At 41.5% G+C, this 23,603-nt stretch overlaps 1 protein-coding gene across 4 annotated transcripts in view; it reads right to left on the reverse strand.

The window, feature by feature from the left end:
- CEP162 (centrosomal protein 162) overlaps nucleotides 1–23,603 on the reverse strand; it is a 198,636-nt gene that overhangs the window by 125,799 nt on the left and 49,234 nt on the right. For all 4 annotated transcript variants that reach the window (XR_011031455.1, XM_068281580.1, XM_068281581.1 and 1 more), the window contains exons 8-10: nucleotides 22,761–22,791; nucleotides 16,378–16,485; nucleotides 11,157–11,348 (exon numbers count right to left, since the gene is read on the reverse strand). Coding sequence is in view for 3 of the 4 variants with exons in the window: in XM_068281580.1 (XP_068137681.1) it covers nucleotides 11,157–11,348; nucleotides 16,378–16,485; nucleotides 22,761–22,791 (331 nt within the window). In the remaining variant the exon portion in view is untranslated. The remainder of the gene's footprint in view (nucleotides 1–11,156; nucleotides 11,349–16,377; nucleotides 16,486–22,760; nucleotides 22,792–23,603) is intronic.

Below are 23,603 nucleotides of genomic sequence, written 5' to 3' on the forward strand. Positions count from 1 at the left end.
TGAAATAGGAAATGTGTTCACTGATTCTTCCCCATACAGGAAACATTACTCCAAGCCTCAGATTTTGGACACCTCCTGATAGTGACCTACAAGTGTTTGCCCACCAGGCCTACGATATTCCCATCTCTTACCTCTCACCTTTCCCTTCTCCTACCTGCTCACTCTAACTAACCACCTATCTTACCCACCCCCTAATACCCAGAGTTGATAGTATATATGTGGGTAATATACATCCCCAACAAGGCTCTATAGCCAAGATTAAACTTACCTGTTTTTTAGTATGTACTTTCTAGCCTACTAAAGAAAGAATATGCCTATATGCTACTGTTATTACTGTTATCCACGCTATTTCAAACTTGGATCTATATATCTGCTCTTTCCTTCTCTTTTTTTTTTTGAATCTGCGTGCTAACGCATGTAGAGACTTGTTAACTTGTGTGTTCATTATATGATCAATAAACTTAATGGTACACAAAAAAAAAAAAGAAATAGGAAATGTGACCGCACAGTCTCCTACTGCGCATGCGGGGCAGCGCAAATCCATAGGCAGCGTAATCAGACACAACACCGGAGCACACAGCGAACATGGGTGTAATGACACACCACAGCGACAGCGCCCACCAGGACACTGCTTTCCAGCAGCCATGCCTCAACGGCCCCCAGTGCAGCCTTATCAGCCAGTAACCACTGTCTCTCCCTCCTGCCTCCCACTAGCCACACAGCTTAGCACATGGATGAGTGAAGTTACCGGCAGGTAAGAGCTGATCTTAAAAAGCTACAACATTTGCTTGTGCTACCAAACGCTCTTATCTTCCAGAATTTACATTTACTGACTTCTAAGGAGGATTCTACCTCATAAGTCGGTAATTTACCTCACTGCTCGGTAACTTCATTTTTCCATGTGGTAACAGGCTACCAAAATTAGAGGTTTGATAAAATCTGCATTTTTTTTTTTGCATTACCAAATGCAGTAATGCTTTCAGAATTGAGCCCAATGTATCAATTAAAGCTTGGGTGGTAAATAGCAAAAAGGAAATAGTTATAATGTCATCCCTCATTTGTATTGGGTATTGATTATTTGATCTTTTTAGAACAGCCTTTAGTATTTGAGGTCAAATCTATCCCAGTTCATGAATTGGTATTATCTCCAAAGAGCTATGTCAAGAAAGCTATAAAATAGAACAATGCAATTGCTAAAATGCCAAAATGGAATATCCAGGGGGCGTGGCTAGCGGCGGGCGTGGATGGAAGCCTAATCCCTCTGCTCCGTCTCCCAGCGCCTAATTAACAGCACAAAACAGCCTCCCAATGGCCCCACCGGCTCCCACACTGGACGATGAAGAGCCTATGGACTCAGAGATGTCTCGGAAACAAAAAAAGGGGAGCGGGCGGCCTCAAAAGCTGACGGACTTCTTTACGGAGCACCACTCGCGCTCTGCAAGACACAGTAAAGATGGCGCCGACACACGCAGCCCAGAGCGAGGAATACCGGGACTGAGATCACACAGGCAGCAGGGCTGAAAATCATGTCTCAGCAGAAGTCCAAGCAGAGGCTGACAGGCAACGCAGCAGTTGATCCACAGGTAGGCCTGCATCCTCCTTCCAGCATCCATGAAGTGGCCCCCTGCCCTCTTGCTGACTACCCGATCACTGATCAACCTGTCACACAGGCTTTTATTAAAATAATGATGCCGACACTGCACCAGTCCTTTCTCTCCACTCTCCAGATCAATGCACTCAGCTATTTCTGACATAGAGGACAGAGTAGCAGCCACTGAAGATACAGTTAATGCCCTCACATTACAACACAACAAAATGGTGGATACAGTTGATTCTAATACAGATGACATCTCCCTGATGAAATTAATTGATATGGAGGATAGGAACAGACGACAAAATCTGAAAGTCAGAGGCATCCCAGAAACGGTGACAGGAGAAGAACTGAAACCTTTCCTGACAAAACTGTTCAAGACCCTCTCCCCTCAAATGTCTGACAGGGACCTGCTAATTGACAGAGCGCACAGAGTCCCCAAACCCAAACAACTTCCCAACAGCATTCCCCGAGATGTTGTTCTCAAGCTCACATACTTTCATGCTAAAGAAGCCATAATGCAAGCAATGCGGAAACCTTCAGCTCTGCCAGACCAGTATAAACAAATCTTGATTTTCCCTGATCTATCGCAAGCAACACTACATTTCTGAAGATATCTGAAGATAATTACCGCCACGCTATCCAACCATCAGATCAAATACAAGTGGGGTTTCCCCCTCAAGCTACTCATTCTCAAAGCGGGCACCACACATGTCGTCACCTCTGTAGAAGAAGACCTGCGCCTCTTTAAAAACTGGAAAATCTCAGCTGGCAAACCACCCTACCCGGATAAAAAGGCTCCATACAAGAACCAGAAGGCATTGGAGTGGCATGCTAAAGGGAAGGACTAGCTGCCTGGAAGACCCCTTTATACCCAGTTGGAACTCAAATCCTACATCCATCCTTCTGACTCCCTATCGCCCTAAATGGGCTGTTTTTCTCCTGTGGGAGAAATACCCTCACTCTCTCTCCCCCTGATAATAGTCGCTCTAAACATCATTTGCGACTTCTGCCTACTACTGCTTTATTGATATTTCAATTATTTCTTTTAATAGGTCATACTCACTTGGTTCACTTTGTTTCAGTTTTTACACTATACTTGTATCATGAGAAGTCTTATATTAAAGAAATAAAGATATTAAAGAAAATAATTATATTGCAATATTAGTTGATAAATCTGTTTGGTATACAACTGTGCACCCATATGCTACCCAAAAGCAAACAACCTGGTTACCACCATGAGCCTCAGACTCACTTCTTTAAACCTTAATAGTATTAACTCCCCACAGAAACGCTATGCCTTAAGCAAGGAGCCATCTACTTTAAAAACGGACATACTACTAGCCCAGGAAACCCATTTGCTGAATTCCACTCAACACTATTGCAAAATTAAGCATTTCCAAAACATCTTTTCGCGAACTTCCACAAAAAAAATGCTTATTTATAGCTTTTCATCAAAGCCTAGGCCGCTACTTGATCATAATATGTGAAATTCACAAAAAACGTATCACTAATGTAAATGCTTATGCTCCAAACACAGAACAACTAAAGTTTGTTAAATCCCTTACTCTTAAAACTAAACTCCTCATGAATGGAACACTTGTAATAGCAGGGGATTTTAATATATGCATTGATCCTAAATTAGACTCCACGCATTCTCACAGAACCCAAACCCCCCCCTTACGGAAAACACTACACTTTGAAGGCCTATATGACCCAGTGTGATGCATGCCAGTGAAAGAGACTACACACACACTACTCCAATGTCCATAAATCTTGGTCACGCATCGACTTATTCCTGGTAGATAGTGCATCTCTCAAACTAGTAAAAGAGTCCTCTATACACCAGAGAACATACTAGGACCATGCCCCTACTACCTTAGTCTTGCAACTCAAAAACAAAAATCCCACATTTAACGCTTGGAAAATGAATAACTCCCTGTTATCCTCCCCAGATGAGCAACAGAAGCTAAAGAACAATTGAAGGGATTTTTTTCAAACAAATAACAATGGCCTAGTTGGGCCTACCACCCTATGGGCTGCGCACAAAGCCTTTATGAGGAGAATTTTAATCAGGCAAGGTGCAATTAAAAAAAAAAAAATATGAATGCCAAACTAACTTACCTACTAGATGAAATAAAAAATTATGAACACCTGTCCAAATCTTCTCCCAATAACACCCACGATAAAAAATTGTTCGAACTTAGGCTCCTGATGCAAGATAATTACCAACACCTTATTAAAAAAGCTAAACTTAATTCCTACTCTCAGAGCAACAAGGCTGGTAAGAAACTAGCTACCGTATTTTGCGGAATATAAGACGCTCCGGCATATAAGACGCACCTAGATTTAGAAGGCAAAAATCAGGAAAAAAAAAAAACTAAACCTAGGTGCGTCTATGTTGCAGGGGTGTCTTATGGACCTTTAAACCCCCCAAAACTGTCTCTATCTAAGCTGAACTGCTCATCTACACTAAATCCTGCTACACTACACTTCACTTACCCCTGCTGCCCCCACCAACTACACTACACTACACGAACTAACCCCTGCAGCCAACCCAAACTACACTACACTTCACTAAGTAACCCCTGTAGAAACCCAAACTACACTACACTACTACACTACACTTCACTAACTAACTCCTGCAGCCAACCCAAACTACACTACACTAACTAAATCCTGCACCCAACACAAACTACACTACACTTTGCCCCTGCAGCATCTCACCTGATCCTGCTGCCGCGATCCTGTCCTCCTCCGCCTGACTGCCGACTTCCAAGGGTCATCTGAGGGTCCCAACTGTGGTCATCTGAGGGTCCCAGCCATCCCATCCAGAATCCCGGCTCTTCAGTGTCCCAGTCGCCAGATCGTCTTCACTGCAGACAGCAGCCATGCGGTAATCACGCGCTGCTGCCTCGCCGACATCCTCCATGGTAACGGCGTCCTCTTCCTAGTTACGGTGCCCCCTTCTGTGTGACGAGCAGCGCATGTGCGCCTGACGTCATGCGTGACCCCGGCGCACGTGCGCCTGAAGTCATGCGTGACCCGGCGCACATGCGCCGCTCGTCACACAGAAGGGGGCACCGTAACTAGGAAGAGGACGCCGTTACCATGGAGGGTGTCAGCGAGGCAGCAGCGCGTGATTACCGCATGGCTGCTGTCTGCAGTGAAGACGATCTGGTGACTGGGACACTGAAGAGCCGGGATTCTGGATGGGATGGCTGGGACCCTCAGATGACCACAGCTGGGACCCTCGGATGACCCTTGGATGGCGGCAGTCAGACGGAGGAGGACAGGATCGCGGCTGCAGGAACCGGTAAGTATGTTTTGGGGCCCAAATACCGTACCTTTAGAATATAAGACGCACCCACTTTTTCCCCCTAGTTTTGGGGAAGAAAAATACGGTAATATCATAAAAACACGCCAGGCAAAAGCTAGGATAAAATTGTTTATACATCCCTTCAACAAGGAAAAGCTACAAAATCCCAAACATATTGTTGATGCATTTAGTGACTACTATAGTTCCTTGTATAATCTATGCAATGATCCGAACACCCGCCAGCCCTCCCACCACACTATCAATGACTTTCTAACTCCTATAAAATTGCCCACAATAAATAAAGAGCAACTGGATCTACTCAATGCCCCAATCACAATAGATGAAACACTTTCTGCAATTAAAAGTCTAAAAACCAATAAAGCCCTCAGGGCCTGATGGCTTTAACAATAATTATTATAAAACCTTCTCCATGCTCCTAGTTCCTCATCTATGCTCAATGTTCAATGAAATTATGATAAAAGGTGCTCACCCTAAAGAACTTCTGGAAGCTCAGATCACCATAATCCTAAAACAGGGGAAAGATGAAAGTAACCCGGCTAACTATAGGCCAATCTTGCTTCTCAATGGTGATACTACATTATATGCAAAGATCATTGCTTCCAGACTGCTCCCGATTCTTCCCACAATAATAGGGTTAGATCAAGTCGGCTTTACTAAAGGCAGACAAGCCAGCGATGGAACTAGAAGATTTATTAATATCTTACATTATATAGAGCTCCAGAAAGTGCCTTCTCTGCTGCTTTCACTAGATGCAGAGAAGGCATCTGATAGGGTCCACTGGGAATTTCTGTCTGTGACACTGAACCAGTTTGGAATAATTGGACCGATCCACCAAGGAATTATGGCCCTATACACTAACCCCACAGCAAAAGTAGTCTCTGAAGGCTATACTTCGAAGGAATTCAAAATAAACGGTACACGGCAAGGTTGCCCACTATCCCCCCCTAATCTTCACACTCCTAATGGAAATGCTTGCAACTGCCATTCGACTAAAACCCTAAAATCAAAGGTATACAAATTAAAAGACCATTCACATAAAATTGGCCTATTTTCGGATGATACAATTTTAGTAGTTACTGATCCCCTAAACTCTCTCCCAACACCTATCAATACTTTAACTAATTACTCGAATGCCTCGTACTACAAAATCAACCAATCCAAGTCATACATCCCTGGGCCTCAGAGTCAATCTCTTACTTGGGAAGAAGAAAGAAATCCACAGACCTGTACAAAGCAACTTCCTACCCCTATTACACAAAGTTAAAACCGAGCTAAAAGACGTATCCTCCTACCAATTATCCTGGGCTGGGAGAATAGCCGCATTTAAAATGCAAACCTTACCCAAAATTACCTACATCCTTAGAACGGTTAATATCCCCATCAAAAATAATTTCTTCACCGACATGAATAAAATATTAGCGCAATATCTGTGGCAAGGCAAATGACATAGAACAGCCTTTCAAACTCTTATAAGCCCTAAGAAAGTAGGAGGTTTAGGTGCCCCTTGCATTTCAACCTTATATCATGCGTGTAATCTGGAAATTTCTAAATCCTGGTGGCACAAGTCCTCGGAAACACCATTATGGACGGCAATATAACAAAAAATTGTGAAAGGAGACCTGAGTGACCTCCTATTGGCACAACTAATTCGCAACTCTGACAACCACCACTCTTACCCAACCATAAAAGCCACTATTGATTCCTGGAAATACTTATTGAAGCAAAAAACAACTAAAGAGAACCTTACCAATAACATGCCTCTGACAATAACCTCATTCCTGGTGGACTCTATAAATTTGAAACACTGGGCATCGACAGAAAACTTAGATTTCAACTCCATCTTACAAGAAGGCCAATTTAAATCCTTTCCACAACTCCAAAAAGAGTACCACATACCGCCAACTGAATTTATAACCTATTTTCAATTAAAACACACCAGGGCTACCATAAAAAGAATAATCCCCAGTATACCTAAATCAATTCTATGTTTTGTCAAAGCCCCGATGTCTCTTAAAAAAGGTATATCGTTGTGCTACTTGGAACTACTCAGGTCTTCTGAACCTCGTCTTCTGAAATATGTTACTTACTGGTCACACGAGTTGAAAGTAAACATTACACTAGACCAAATTCAACTTGCTTCAACTCTACTTCTCAGATATTCTGGCTTTCCCAGTGAGTGGTACATTCTGCTGCACCGGTATTCCACTCCTTCACGTCTCTCAAAATTTAAAAAATGACACTTCTTCTGATTGCTGGCGAAACTGTTGCTCCCTAGGATCCTTATCCCATATATTTTGGTTTTGTAAACCTATTAAGGAAGTACAGAAAGAAATTAGTCTCCATATAGCATCCTTTATATGGGCACCCTTTAAACTCATACCTCAACCTGCAATTCTCCACGTAGGCCTGGATTGCATTCCTTCCCTGTATCGCCTTGAGATCTCTCAGATTATCTGTGCCACTCGCCACCAAATAGTAACCAATTGGAATACCACTAATATTCCCTTGCTATCCCATACCATAGCACTTGCCAATGCTAATATCAACATGGAGGTCAACCTCCGACAAATCCTGGGTGACCACAGTATACTTAACTAGATAATTAGTTCTCATAATTTCTCATGTTTTCATTGACTTCTCTTACTTCAACTGTAGAAAATATCCAGAAATCTAGCTCATGTTGACTCTAGAATAAGATATTTGTTCATACAGCATGTTATGTTTCTCCTGCATTCGTGCAGGGATGTTTAAGTTTGTTTTGTTATATGCCAACGATAAGCTGTATATTCTCAATGACTATACTACCTCATTCTGTTTTGGCAATAAAAATGTAATGATAAAAAAAAAAAAAAAAAAAAAAAAATGAATATCCAATTTCTTATCAGAATAAATGTGCTGAGGGTAGGTTGTAGATAAGACAAAATGTGCCTGATCAAATTATTTTTCTTCTATACTCTCTCCTAGGTGATATTTTCACATTATAAATATAAAATGCCTATTAAGCCACCAGTTAGCAAGAAAAAAGCCTCAGAATAATTTTGAGTGTACTTATTCAGCTACTTTTTGGTACTTTTTCAATTGCAGAGTGCTGAATTAAAATTAAAATTATATATATATATACACATATATACATATATACACACATATACACACACACACATACATACATACACACAGAGTGTGTGTGTGTGTGTGTGTGTGTGTGTGTGTGTGTGTGTGTGTGTGTGTGTGTGTGTGTGTGTGTGTGTGTGTGTGTGTGTGTGTGTGTGTGTGTGTGTGTGTGTAAAGTACCACTGTTATGGGAAGCGCTGTACACCACAGAGGATCCTAAGTGGATTAGGACCCTCATAATGGGAATGTATCATTTTATAATTGTGGCTACCTTTTAATGGAATAAAGTGGATGTGCTTTTGAAACCCACTGAAAGTACCCCTCTTTGATCTTTTCCTGCACGGAGAGTGCACACAGGTTGTGACAGTGAGACAGAGGGATCTCTGGAGTGGAGTGTGCTTATACTTGGGCAGACCCTGATCACCAGCGCTGTGGCTCATCATCACTACAATTGTTTGCACTTGGACGTCAGGATTGGTCTGGTTACAGCAGTGGTGCTTTTGAAGTTTAACATGGAGATCTGTCAGGTGGTACTGCTGGGGCGCCTCTGGTCTACAATTTTACTTTAACATGCAAGGTACACAGCTTTATAAAGCTATTAAACAGAGGTGAAAATGTACCTCAGACTTTAAGAGGAATTGAGAGGGGTTTCCTAACGTGAAATGGAACTAAAAAACAATTATAAAATCACTGCAAATATGCTGGAATAGATCAATGTTCACAATTACGAATTATGCCAATAAGTAAGAGAAGGCATAAAAATCCTATGTTTAAGCAATGATTTAAAGGAGCACAATGGTAAAAAGTAATGGTATTCTCATAACCCTGCAATAGGAATGACATCAAAGGAGTTTCCCATTTAAAAGTCTTGCAGAAATGCTACTGTGCAACATCAGACAGCTCCTCTCCAGTCAGAAGTAGCCATCCCGAAGGGTATTCCTCTCCACATTTGGTTTGCTTTAACTACCTTCTCTATTTTGCTCTCCCAAGCTGTCTCCCCTTTTAAAGTGGTCAACCTCACATATGAACGTAGTAACATTATAGCACAAATAACATTGTCAAAAGACTGCTCATTCATGTGGCAGATATGCACTACAGCCAAGTCCTGCCCCTTCATACTAAGCCCTATCCCCTTGTCCTAATCATGTGACAGCTGTTGCTGAAACTTTCAAACAGCAGGCCAGGGAAACAACAGTTCATACATACAGTGGGTTGCAAAAGTATTCAGCCCCCTTGAAGTTTTCCACATTTTGTCACATTACGGCCACAAACATGCATCAATTTTATTGGAATTCCACGTGAAAGACCAATACAAAGTGGTGTACATGTGAGAAGTGGATCGAAAATCATACATCATTCCAAACATTTCAAATAAATAACTGCAAAGTGGGGTGTGCGTAATTATTCAGCCCCCTGTGTCAATACTTTGTAGAACCACCTTTTGCTGCAATTACAGCTGCCAGTCTTTTAGGGTATGTCTCTACCAGCTTTGCACATCTAGAGACTGAAATCCTTGCCCATTCTTCTTTGCAAAACAGCTCCAGCTCAGTCAGATTAGATGGACAGAATTTGTAAACAGCAGTTTTCAGATCTTGCCACAGATTCTGGATTGGATTTAGATCTGAACTTTGACTGGGCCATTCTAACACAGATATGTTTTGTTTTAAACCATTCCATTGTTGCCCTGGCTTTTTGTTTAGGGTCATTGTCCTGCTGGAAGGTGAACCTCCGTCCCAGTCTCAAGTCTTTTGCAGTCTCCAAGAGGTTTTCTTCCAAGTTTGCCCTGTATTTGGCTCCATCCATCTTCCCATCAACTCTGACCAGCTTCCCTTTCCCTGCTGAAGAGACGCACCCCGCGAGCATGATGTTGCCACCACCATATTTGACAGTGGGGATGGTGTGTTCAGAGTGATGTGCAGTGTTAGTTTTCCGCCACACATAGCGTTTTGCATTTTGGCCAAAAAGTTCCATTTTGGTCTCATCTGACCAGAGCACCTTCTTGCACATGGTTGCCGTGTCCCCCACATGGCTTGCGGCAAACTGCATACGGGACTTCTTATGCTTTCTGTTAACAATGCCTTTCTTCTTGCCACTCTTCCATAAAGGCCAACTTTGTACAGTGCATGACTAATAGTTGTCCTATGGACAGAGTCTCCCATCTGAGCTGTAGATCTCTGCAGCTCGTCCAGAGTCACCATGGGCCTCTTGACTGCATTTCTGATCAGTGCTCTCCTTGTTCGGCCAGTGAGTTTAGGTGAATGGCCTTTGTCTTGGTAGATTTACAGTTGTGCCATACTCCTTCCATTTCTGAATGATCGCTTGAACAGTGCTCCGTGGAATGTTCAAGGCTTTGGAAATCTTTTTGTAGCCTAAGCCTGCTTTAAATTTCTCAATAACTTTATCCCTGACCTGTCTGGTGTGTTCTTTGGACTTCATGGTGTTGTTGCTCCCAATATTCTCTTAGACAACCTCTGAGGCCGTCACAGAGCAGCTGTATTTGTACTGACATTAGATTACACACAGGTGCACTCTATTTAGTCATTAGCACTCATCAGGCAATGTCTATAGGCAACTGACTGCACTCAGATCAAAGGGGGCCGAATAATTATGCACACACCACTTTGCAGTTATTTATTTGTAAAAAATGTTTGGAATCACGTATGATTTATGTTCCACTTCCCATGTGTACACCACTTTGTGTTGGTCTTTCATGTGGAATTCCAATAAAATTGATTCAGGTTTGTGGCAGTAATATGACAAAATGTGGAAAACTTCAAGGGGGCCGAATACTTTTGCAACCCACTGTATGTTGGTTTATGAAAAAGGGACACTGATAAAATGCCCTTTCTACTTTGTATCTAAAGAGAATCACGTTACCAGCTACAAAGTCACAAGAAACACTTTGTGTGAATGGGTTGGCCCTTCAGGTCAGAGTGCCGAAATTGATCAGAATGGCATAATGGCCAGATTACTCCAGCAATTTTATTTATTGTTTTTATAAAGCGCCAACATATTACGCAGCGCTGATTATGCCGCACTGTTGATTTCCTTTTTCACTAACCGGGACTGACTGCTGCCACTAAATAAAGTCACTTCCAAATGAGAAAGCATTACCTGTATCACCAGTGAGTGTCTTTCTGAAGCTTTTTCCTACTGACTGTGCAGTATCATCAAGAGATGTGCTTGTCTGGTCGGTAGCCTTAAGATAATTCCTTTGTTCAGCGGTGCCTTCCATTGATCTGTCTAGATTTTGGTATGCTTGATGCAAAGCTTCCATATCACTGGTTGTGTACTGGTTTGATATACCTTCAAAAGACAGTCATTGCATATGATTTTTCTTTTTTATGTTACAGTGGATAAACTAATTAGACTATGAGAGAATAAAAACCTTGAAGTAGTGCTCCTCGGATATGCTGGCTCCTACACTTGGTTCTATGCTGCTTACTTCCCAAGGACAACTGAAGTGAAAAAAAATATGGAGGCTGCCATATTTATTTCCTTTTTAACAATACCAGTTACCCGGCAGCCCAGCTGATCTATTTGGCTGCATAACACCAGAAACAAGCATGCGGCTAATCTTGTCAAGTCTGACAATAATGTCAGAAACGACTAATCTGCTGCATACTTGTTCAGGGTCTGTAGCTAAAAGTATTAAAGACAGAGAGGATCAGCAGGATAATGAGGAAAGGCAGAGAGGATCAGCAGGATAATGAGGCAACTGGTATTGCTTAAAAGGAAACAAATATGGCAGCCTCCATAGCCCTCTTGCTACAGTTGTCCTTTAAGTTTTACAAGAATTCATATTTGGTATTTGCAGTCTACCTTAATTCTGATTACGTTTATTGTTAAGCATTTTAAGTGCAACAACGTTCATCTACAATTTCTCATTAATCAAACCTCATTATAGCACAGTGTTATTATATACCATAGTAACAGCTTCTGGATATTTTTCTATGCTATTGTTCTAGCTAAACAGATTTTTTTTTCTTTGCCAAAGATTGTTATTCTAATTTTGTACTTTCCAGTTAATGCCAATTGAAATTTTCACCCAGCAGTCAGGACTAGATGATTTCTTGGCTTCTATTCTTTTACCTCCACTGTTTTGTACGTGGGTCTCCATATCAGATCATTGATTCCCCATAATAGACTATGAAAGGGCCCCATAGGTGGCCCATGGAGCATAGGCTAATTATGATTTCTGTTAGTATAGAAGGGAGTATGGCTGTCAGCTGGTAGGAGAAAAGCCTCATGGTTCTATGGTGATAAATAAAATTACAGTATTTGGACAACTTTTTGTAAAAATGTCATACATTCTTGTGCTTTTTTTCCCCATTTGTATTTGGATTTTCGTTTTTTGATTTCTATACAGGTGTATTAATTATGGAGTCATCCTGGGTGTGTTCATTGCAGTAAATTATTTGCCACCCAATCTTTACAGATGATTTATGTTTATATGTGCAACAGTTCTGCCATGGCCATACATACGTTTGGGAAACATTTTTTATGACACTGTTGCCTTTATTAAAGGAACACTATCAAACCAAGTGTTCTAAAATGACAATGTACAAATAATGTCTAAAGTAGCTGGGTCAACATTTTTCCTACTTTTCCTGTTAAATATCAGAGGCAAAAGCTGTAATGCATTGTGTATAGGTTGTAGCTGCATTTGGAACAATTCATTGGCGAAGAGGTGGTGTCTGTGCTTCAATGGCCAGTACGGTTCTTAGTGAGACTACAGAGTTATATGAAAAGTCTCAGGTCAGGTTTCACACACACAATTACAAACAAGATACATTTCTCCTCTGCTCTCCATGTAGACAGCTCAGTCAGAGAGACAGAGGCAGATGCAGGTAAGCTAGTGAGACTTATCTCACACACGGGCCCATATGCAATTAACTTTTTCTCCCGAGTTTTCTCCTAGGTGAATATTTCACAACTTGCCAATAAAGTGCCCTTTAAAACACCAGCAAGCAAGAAATACTTACAATTATGCTGATAGTACTTTTTCAACTACTTTTTGGTACTTTCTCAATTGCAAAGTACTGAAAAGTTATTTTAAATACAACATGAGAAATTATGTCCTAAGAGAAAACGCAGTAGAAAAAACGAATTGCATATGGCCCACAGTGTTAACAGATGTAGTGTGAGCGAAGCCAACCCCTCCACTTATGGTTCACTGGTCCGTCAGATTTGGCGTCAGTGAAGTGTGAAAAGAATTTGATAACCGTAAACAAAAAGATACGCATTCAAATGTATACACCACTACTTAGCAGCACTTCCCAACAAACACAGTGAATCCAGTGCAGGAGACTTGGGTGCACAGGGAGTAACTTCGGCGCTGTCAGAAGACGGAGCTGAAATTACTTTGAAAACACAATAATCCGGCTTCCAGCAACTGCTGGAACCCGAATTATTTCATTCCCCACCATCCATGGCGGCCTGGAGGGGGAATAGTATTTACCACGGCCGGGACTTGTGCAGCAGCAGGATCAGCCATATACCAGCTGTATCCTGCGCCCAAGTCTCCAGCGCCGATTCCTCTCGTACGCCTTCCCAAACTATTCTCATCTCAATTGAAAAAAAACATGTTAGTTGATAGTGTTCCTTTAAGACTGAATAAAGCTTTTGTAGTTGATTGGTATTTACAATTGTTGTGCAGTATTTCCTAGCTTTTCTATGTGTTTGCGATGATTAACAGACTTGCACACAATTGATAAGTCATTATTGTAGTTGGTTCTGGCCTCTTCTAGTACAGTGGGATGTGAAAGTTTGGGCAACCTTGTTAACCGCCATGATTTTCCTGTATAAATTGTTAGTTGTTATGATAAAAAATGTCGGTTAAATATATCATAAAGGAGACACACACAGTGATATTTGAGAAGTAAAATGAAGTTTATTGGATTTGCAGAAAGTGGGCAATAACTGTTTAAACAAAATTAGGCAGGTGCATAAATCTGGGCACCACAAAAAAGAAATAAATTCTATATTTAGTAGATCCTCCTTTTGCAGAAATTACACCCCCTAAACACTTCCTGGACAGCTCTCTTTAACACCACAGATTTTCAATTATATTCAGGCCTGGGGACTGAGATGGCCATTCCAAAACGTTGTACTAGTTCCTCTGCATGAATACCTAAGGCCCCGTTCACACTGCACGCGTTTTCCAGCCGCGTTTTGGAAACGCGTGCAGGTGGCCGACACGCACGACATCAGACATTGCATAGAGTGCAATGTCTGATGTTCACACTGCATGCGTTCCGGACCTGTGCGGTCCGGGAACGCATGCTGCACGCATTTTTTGTAAAAACGCGTGGCTGTCCCATTCACTTTTCAGTGATGGGATCAGCCACGCAACGCACACAAACGCGAATGGCGTGCGTTCGTACGCGTTGCGTTCCGCGTGCGTGCCCGTCCGCGTTTGTGATGTGAACGGGGCCTCAGTGGATTTTGAGCAGGGTCTTTGTGTTGTTGAAAGATCTAGCCCTGGTGCAGCTTCAGCTTTGTCACTGATTCCTGAACAATGGTCTCCAGAATCTGCTGATACTGAGTGGAATCCATGCGTCTCTCAACTTTGACAGGATCCCTAGTCCCTGCACTGGCCACACAGCCCCACAGCATGATGGAACCACCGCCATATTTTACTGTAGGTAGCAGGTGTTTTTCTTGGAATGCTGTGTTATTTTCCCCCCATGCATAATGCCCCTTGTAATGCCCAAATAACTCAATTTTAGTTTCATCAGTCCACAGCACCTTATTCCAATATGAAGCTGGTTTGTCCAAATGTGCTTTAGCATACCTTAAGCGGCTCTGTTTGTGCTGTGGGTGGAGAAAAGGCTTCCTCTGCATAACTCCCGCATACAGCATCTCCTTGTGTAAAGTGCGCCAAATGGTTGAACGATGCAGTGACTCCATCTGCAGCAAGATGGTGTTGTAGGTCTTTGGTGCTGGTCTGTGGGCTGACTGACTGTTCTCACCATTCGTCGCTTCTGTCAATCTGAGATTTTTCTTGGTCTGCCCCTTCGAGCCTTAACTTGAACTGAGCCTGTGGTCTTCCAATTCTTCAATATGTTTCTAACTGTGGAAACAGACAGCTGAAATCTCTGAGACAGCTTTCTGTATCCTTCCCCTAAACCATGATGGTAAACAATCTTTGTCTTCAGGTCATATGAGAGTTGTTTTGAGACCCCCATGTTGCTACTCTTCAGAGCAAATTAAAAAGGAGGGGAACTTACAATTGACCCCCTTTAATACTACTTCTCATGATTGGATTCACCTGTGTATGTAGGTCAGGGGTCACGGAGCTTACCAAGCCAATTTGGAGTTCCAATAATTAGTTCTAAAGATTTTGGAATCAGTAAAATGACAACAGTGCCCAAATGTATGCACCTGCCTAATTTTATGTAAACAATTATTGAACACTTTCTGTAAATTATATAAAGTTAATTTCACTTCTCAAATATTACTGTGTGTGTGTCTACTATATGATATATTTATTGACATTTTTTATCATAACAACCAACGATTTATACAGGAAAATCATGACGATTAACAAGGTTGCCCAAACTTTTGCACCCCACTGTATGTGTTTTTAACCAAAATTAGGCTCCCTTGCACATTGCCTTGCCCCCGCGCTACTGTTCTGCGCCGCTTCCCTGCTGCAAGGTCCATGCAAGTCTATGGGGACTTGCACAGGTCAAGTGATGCAACGCGGTGTGCCGGAAGTATCCAAATCGCTGCAATGCTGATGCAAAGGCTGCAGCACATTACCGCATGATCCGTGCCTACCACAGTGGTTATGCAGCAATGCAAGTCAATGGGCTACGCAGCAAGTGTCCACGAAAGGAGCGCAGTGCGAAATACGTGCATGCGCAGTCCGACGTACTTTCTGCCTAGCAGGGAGTACAAAACTAGCCAGGGTGTGGCACTATGCATATGACTCTCTTGACACATCGTGGTGCAGGGTCATATGAAGGCTGATTTCTGTGGTGCGATGCATACCTATTACAATTACCGTAATAGGTGTACAACTGGCCTTCGAGGCGACATTTATTCAATGTGTGTATGATGCCTATTAATGTCCAACTTATATATATATATATATATATATATATATATATATATATATATATATATATATATATATATATATATATATATATATATATATATATATATATATATATATATATATATATAGTACTGTAGCTTCTAAAACCAAACAGCAAGAAGTTTGGACAAAAAGAAAACCAAAAGATTTTAAGTTCAAAATTAAAGCTAGTTTATAAATATCTTCTGCGATTAAGTTAAAGCCTGTCCAAGTTACAGAACAACTCACCAGTGCCTATGGCTTCTGTCCCTTGTGGTGTAACAGATTCAAGGTCTCTTGCTTGCTGCAATAGCCTTTGTGTGTCATTTGTTGAATCCACCGAATCAAGGAGCATGACTAGAATGTGAAATTCATAAAAATCATAACCGTAAGTGCTTCTGCTTTGTTATAGCCAGTTTTAAAAAACAAACAAAGACCCCACAACTGATAATTAGAGTAGACATCAGCCTATTACCATATTACTTAGCTGCACAATATATCCCCCAGCCTTCCAATTTTTTTTAATGATATTGGAGCACAAAATGCTTTTAAATGGGTTCTTGAAAACATAAACAGTGCTTGCAGGATAATTTTACGCTTTACTAAAAGTACAATGATATTAAACTACAATCATTCCACTACCTGCTTTTTTAAACTAATATATTGTTCTAAGTGGTGCTCATGTTGCAATCCATTTATTCTACATTACTGAGAACACATAGTCCTATGCCACTTGTGTTTGGTCTTTATTGAAATTCAAGCAATTCAGTGTCTCATGCTCTGAAATGAAAGCATAGAACAAATAAACAGCTGAAAACAAATTATTGAATGAACGTATGGACCATTTATTTTAAAAACTTTACTCCTCAAAGTAGCCGCCTTTGGTAAATACAGTATACAAGTGCTGAACACACTCATAGGGCCCATCCCAATTCCTTTTTTCTTTTAAGTTTTTCATTATAAATAAAAATGCCTTTTAGGCCTTTCTCTATCAAGCCAAGCACTAGGCATGTTTTGGCAGGAAAGGCTCCAACTGCCAGCAATGTACCTAGTATGTTACTTGGCATTTTCTCCTCCCGGGTAGCAATGGGGAGAGGGGCCGACAACATTCCACACTCCCTCCATATGGGCCTCCTCCTCTGCCTCCATGCACTGCTGGAGCAGCGGTAGATGTGTAATTACTCACCTGATCGCTCGGCTCCACGAGGTGTCCGCTGCAGCCGCCTTCCCACTACTTCCTGTATGACGTGTAATTACTACGCATCATGCAGAGATCGGGTGAAGACCCTGCCGCCGGAGGGGACACCACGTGGAGCCAGCGATCGGGAGAGTTCATTACACACAGACCGCTGCGATCCAGCTCTGCAGGCGGCCACAGTAGGGGGGTACACGTGGGAGGAAGGATTAGGTCAGCCCCCCACCCCACAGAGGCACCTATGCCTGCTACCTAAACTGGGGGCACCTATACCTGCTAGCTATACTAAGAGTACCTACAGTGCTTTCCATAAATTTTCATACCCCTGGCAAATTATGATTTAAAGTTACTTTCAACCAGCAAGTAATTTTTGGATGGGAAATGACATAGGTCTCTCCCAAGATAATAAGACGATTTACAGGAGGCATTATTGTGGAAAAATACAAACATTTCTCAGCTTTTATTTACATTTGAGCCAATTAAGTGTCCAGTCCAAAATGATTCATACCCTTCACAAACTGTCACAGTCTGTGGGAAAAGTTCTATACCATTCCAAGTAGTCCAAGCTGTTCTAAAGTATCCTAATTACCCTGATTAATTGGGAACAGCTGTTTCAATCAACTCGTTAGGTGAAAAACAGCAGCTCTCTGCAGTTGTTTTGTGGACAGTCATGGCTAAGACAAAGGAGCTCAGTGAGGACCTGCGGCTGCACATTATGGCTGCTCACAAGTAAGGAAAGGGCTACAAGGCCATTTTTAAATGTTTTCAAGTTCCAGTGGCTACAGTGCAAAGTATTATTTAAAAATACAAGATGTTCCACACTGGGAAAAATCTCAGAGGACGTGGTCGGAACCCAAAAGTGACACCTGTGCTGGCCAGGAGGATAGTGAGGAGAGGTGAAAAAGAATCCAATGCCATCCTGGTGAATCTGGGCTCTGCTGGTGGCAATGGCTTTGATTCATAAAGCATTACCGCATTCGGTAATGCAGAGAACAGCTGACTTTATGAGCACTTAGCAATGTGTCAATTCATAAAGGCTGTTACCGCATGACAAACTGAAATTACCGAGCAGTGAGGTAAATTACAGACTTGTGCGGTAATTACCTTAACACATGGCAGAAAATGTAAATGCATAAAGCCTACAACAATCGGTAATACCCACGATAATTACTGGCACCTCTGGTGTGGTCTTAACAATGCAAAGTCTGTGCGAGTCTGTGCAAGGAACCGTGACTCACACAAGCAGAAGCAGAGACAACTGTGACTGACAGGAGCAGGGAGCCAATAGAAACAGCCCGTCTCGGATTTTGATGGGACCAGCAGGTTTCTCCAGCGGGACAAAAAAAACTTTTTTAACCCCAGGCAGCCAACAGAGAATCGGAACAAAACAGATTTCCCCTTCAGCAGTGTAACCCATTCAGTTCCTTTTTGAATATGCGGAGGAACAGGTTGGTAAAATCACCTAATTATGACATATGTAAAGTCTCTTGGAGTTCATCTAAGCTGTGGCAATTAACTAAAATGTTAATAAAGACTAATGTACAGAGATTCAGAACGAGCAGAGGCAGTATAACAAACATGCATTTTAAAGGGATGTCGGGGATGCCTCTTACTATTGTAATGCCCTCACTGCATGTAACAAAAGACAGACAGCTCCACACATCTGCTATTACTGCTCAATGGGCTTCAGTAATTTACCGCACTTCTATCGCAGCTGTGAAAATCTTTATGAATTAGCATACAATAGTCTAAAATACAGAATGTGGTAATTTAACGACCAGCATTTTTAATCGCACAGCCTTTTATGAATCAATGCCAATGTCTCGAGGCAGACAATCCAATGGACACTGCACACTGCTGGGTTCCACAGAAGCAGACCAAGGAGGACGCCACTTCTTCAGAATAGGCACACAACAGCTTGCTTGGCTTTTGCAAATGCTCATCTGGACATAGAGTTTTATGGTCAGATGAAACAAAAATTTAATTGTTTGGTCATAATGATGCTTCCTTCATTTGGCGTTAAAAAAGTAGAAGCCTTCAACCCAAAGAACACCATCCCCACTGTCAAACAAGGTGGTGGGAACCGAATGCTTTGGGGGTGTTTTTAAGCCAATGGGCCAGGGAAACTACAATCACAGTAAACGACACCAGGGAAAAAAAAAAAAAAAGGAGCAGTACATGAGGATTCTGAACCACAACATCAGGCACCTGCAGAGAAACTTGGCCTTGGGCACCAGTAGACATTTCAGCATGGCAATGACCCAAAACACACAGCAAAAGTAACGAAGAAATGGTTAGCAGACAACAACATTAATGTTTTGGAGTGGCCAGAAAGAGTCTTGACTTGAATTGAGAATCTGTGGAGGGAGCTAAAGATCAGGGTGATGGCAAGAAGACCTTCCAACCTGAAAGATTTGGAGCGCAAATATGATTGGGCAAAAATACCTGTGGAGACATGCAAAAAGCTGGTCTGCAATTATAGGAAGCGTTTGATTGCTGTAATAGCCAATAAAAGCTTTTCTATCGATTATGGAGAAGAATATGAATAATTTTGGACTGGACTCTTTTTGCTCAAATGTAAATAAAAGCTGAAATTTTTTTTTCCACAATAATGCCTCTTGTACATCAATGTATTATCTTTTGGGAGACACCCATGTCATTTTCTGTCAAAAAAGTACTTGCTGGTTGAATAAAAGTAACTCTAAGTCAAAATTTGCCAGGGGTATGGATAATTATGGGCAGCACTGTATACCCACTACCTGTATTGGGGCACCTATACCTGTTACCTATACTGGGGCACCTATTCCTAGCTACCTATACTGGCTGCACGTATATCTGGCTACCTGTACTGGCGGCACCTATACCAGGCTACCATTACTGGCGGCACCTATACCAGGCTACCTGTACTGGCGGCACCTATATCTGGATACCTGTAGTGGCGCACCTATTCCAGGACAGGAAAAGTGGGATACCAATACATATCTGGCATCATTGGATTCAGCAGATGACACATTGTATTCTAGGAGAAAACTTAGGAGAAAAAGTGAATTGAAAACAGGCTTTACCCTGGTGTGGGATGACCTCCTGACCAACTAGGTATCAACCTTCTTCTCGGTAAAAATATTTTTCATGAGGTTATTGAAATGAAATTAACACCAGATGTCTGTAACAAATAAGGCCACAAAATGATATGAAGTAAAGTGGAATGACATGGGGGATAAGTAACTTAGACACCTACTTAGCAGAATAGCCTTTGTTGGTAATGACAGTTCAAGACGTATCTTGTATGGAGAAATTAGTCACAAGTATTGCTTAGGTGTGATTTTGGCCCATTCTTACAGGTGCCTCTTCCATGAACTCTGATCTTGCATTCTTTACATAGATAGATTTTCAATTGGATTCAGGTTGGGCGATTGACTGGGCCATTCTAGCAACTTTATTTTCATCTCTGAAAACCAATTGTGTTTCCTTGATTATGTTTTTGGGATCACTCTTATGCTGATATTTCCACCCTTGTTTCATCTGCAGCATTCTGGTAGTTACCTGATCTTAACCCAATTGAGCATGCATTTCACTTGTTAAAAGACTAAACTTCAAACAGAAAGGCCCACAAACAAACAGCAACTGAAAGCCACTGCAGTAAAGCCCTGGCGGAGCATTAAAGGTTAATGAGTTCAAGAATTCAGGTTGTCATTGCCAGCAAATGGTTTTCAACCAAGTATTAGAAAATAACATGTTATTTTCAGTTTTTAAGTTCAGGTATATTAATAACTTTTGAGCCCCTGAAATAAGGGGATTGTGTTAAAAAAATGCTTTAGTTGCCTCACATTTTTATGTAATCGTTGTGTTCACCCCACTGAATTAAAGCTGAAAGTGTGCAGTGTGTGAGTTTTTTCATTTAAAAATCATTGTGGTAATGTATAGAATCAAAAATCAGAAAAATATCTCTTTAAATATTTATGGGCCTAACTGTATATCCTGTGCCATTCCTCCTTACTACATAATCTGTGGACCTTTTTGTTTTGATTTCTTCATGTGTGGATTGCTTGAACTAATGCCAACATCTATTGTAAATTTCATGTCACTAGCACCCATCAGAAATATTTTGCATTGCATTGTACAATGATGCATAAGAAATGTATCTTCGGTAATCTGGACAGGCAGAGGTTTTTAACAAGTATGCAGATAGATGTAAAAAAAAAGGAAGAAACTTACATTAGCCAATAAGTAGGATTGAGCAACAATGACTAAGGTACGGAGCTGGAGACTCTAAACCAGGGGTCCCCAAACTTTTTCAGTCAAGGGCCAGGTCAACATACTTCAGACTGTTGGGGGCCCGAACATACATAATATGATGTCGAAAGACATTACATTGAATCTACTGTAGGTATCGATTCCCCCCCCCCCCCCCAATCATGCCTGGGGAGAACTCCCTGCAGCAGCCATTCAGTCATGTGGCACCCGAAGAACGTCTTTGTGCACCAGACAGTGACGCATACCCAGGTGACAACCTGCCGTCGAGTTGAACAGCAGTGTCACCTGATGCGGAATTGGATTGGAAGCCAGTGAATTACCGCTTGCTGGCTTCTACAGTATGTGGATGGGTGATGCCAATTTAAAGGTGCAGGGGGCCACATCTAACTTATACATTTTTGTGTTTGGGGGCCAGTGAAAAAACCTCGGGGGGCCGCATTCGGCCTGTGGGCCGTAGTTTGAGGACCACTGCTCTAAACAGAGGTGTTGACCAGTGGCAATATAGTGTTGTAAGGTAAATGTGTGAATATGTTTAACATTTTTGCATAGAATATACAGTAGATAAGCCCATCTCAAACTAAAAAGAGACAGTATTCTGGTAAGTAAAATACAAGTGTATGAGTTTCTAATCTACAAGTGTAATAGTAAGACCACTCTTACGTTTTTTCCTGCCTATCATACCTACAAGTCTGACATTTATGACTCATGCTGTCAACTCACATTTCTGGTTATTGGAAAAGTTGTAAGTGAAGTGTGAATAAGCAAATGAAACATGATGGGGCTTCATTTTAAAGGTTATTATCAATGCCTAATGCACATAGCCGGCTGTAGTATGTATAAAGAATGTTTATTAACCTTTAGGGTTAGATTACACACCAGTTTTATTGACATTTTTACATCTCTTCACTCCTCATCGCTCCTTCAATGACTGGAAAGTGGCTACATGAATGAACGAGGCAGCAGAGGGAAAAAAGCACTTCACTGTTGGCTGCTGCTTGATTACTAGCATGCATGCTTTCCATTGTATACAGAAAGAGTAGCTGCTGAAAGGTTTTAGTTTTTGTCCACAGTTTTGCGTAAACATGCACACTGCATTTCAACTCCCGCAGTAGATCTAACTGTACTATTAATATTATTTTCTCCACGCAGTTTTATTAAATATCACATATTCCCTCAGACTCACCCTTCGCAAGCATTCCATGCTTTTCTTCTTCCTAAATGAGGGGGGGGAAAAAAATGTCTCACTTTTTTTAACTGGATGTCAGTGTTTGAATTCAATTGAGGCATAGTTTTATAATGCATTTTATAATATCTTGACTGTAAAATTACCAGGTGCCATCCTTTGTCTCTGTCACTGCAGTGAACCGGAGCCCAGTCAGCAAGCATTTAAATTCATTGCGGAGGCTTGATTTTGTCATAAAGAATTCCTGTTGGTCCATTAATACGGACCTATAGGAATGATTGATGCCGAATTTAAATATCCAATTTCATATGAAGGGGACACATTGGAATAACCTCATGGATTTCCCATTGATCCACACTATGGACCACCAGGGAACCCAAATAGCAAATTCCAATACTATGATGGCGCCCCTAAGCATTTGAGTGAGGAGGAAAGACAGCAGCATGCTGCAACTCAAGATGTTAGATGAAAGAAGGCAGAAGAAGAACATGAAGAAGACATGCGTTTAGATTTGAAAATGAAGGTAGAAGACATAAGACTACAGGGAAAAAAAAAAAGGATGTTGAGGGATAGAAGTATACAGAAGAAGAGGATGTTGCAGTATACAAGCATACAGAAGAAGAGAGAAGAATACAGAAAAAGAAGAATACAGAGGAAATTAGATAAGTAAAATGAATTTTTTGTTTCATATAGTCATTAAACTGGGATAGGGCAGAACATCCGGGGATTCCCTTATTATTAAAGGAAGATCTCAGATCTGCTGCCCCCCCCCTTCCCCCACCTTATCTACCATGTGGAATTTTCAACTGAATATTCAGACTTAAAACAAAGATGAAGAAGAAA

This window comes from Hyperolius riggenbachi, chromosome 4, assembly GCF_040937935.1.
Source record: "Hyperolius riggenbachi isolate aHypRig1 chromosome 4, aHypRig1.pri, whole genome shotgun sequence".
Classification (NCBI taxonomy): Eukaryota; Metazoa; Chordata; class Amphibia; order Anura; family Hyperoliidae; genus Hyperolius; species Hyperolius riggenbachi.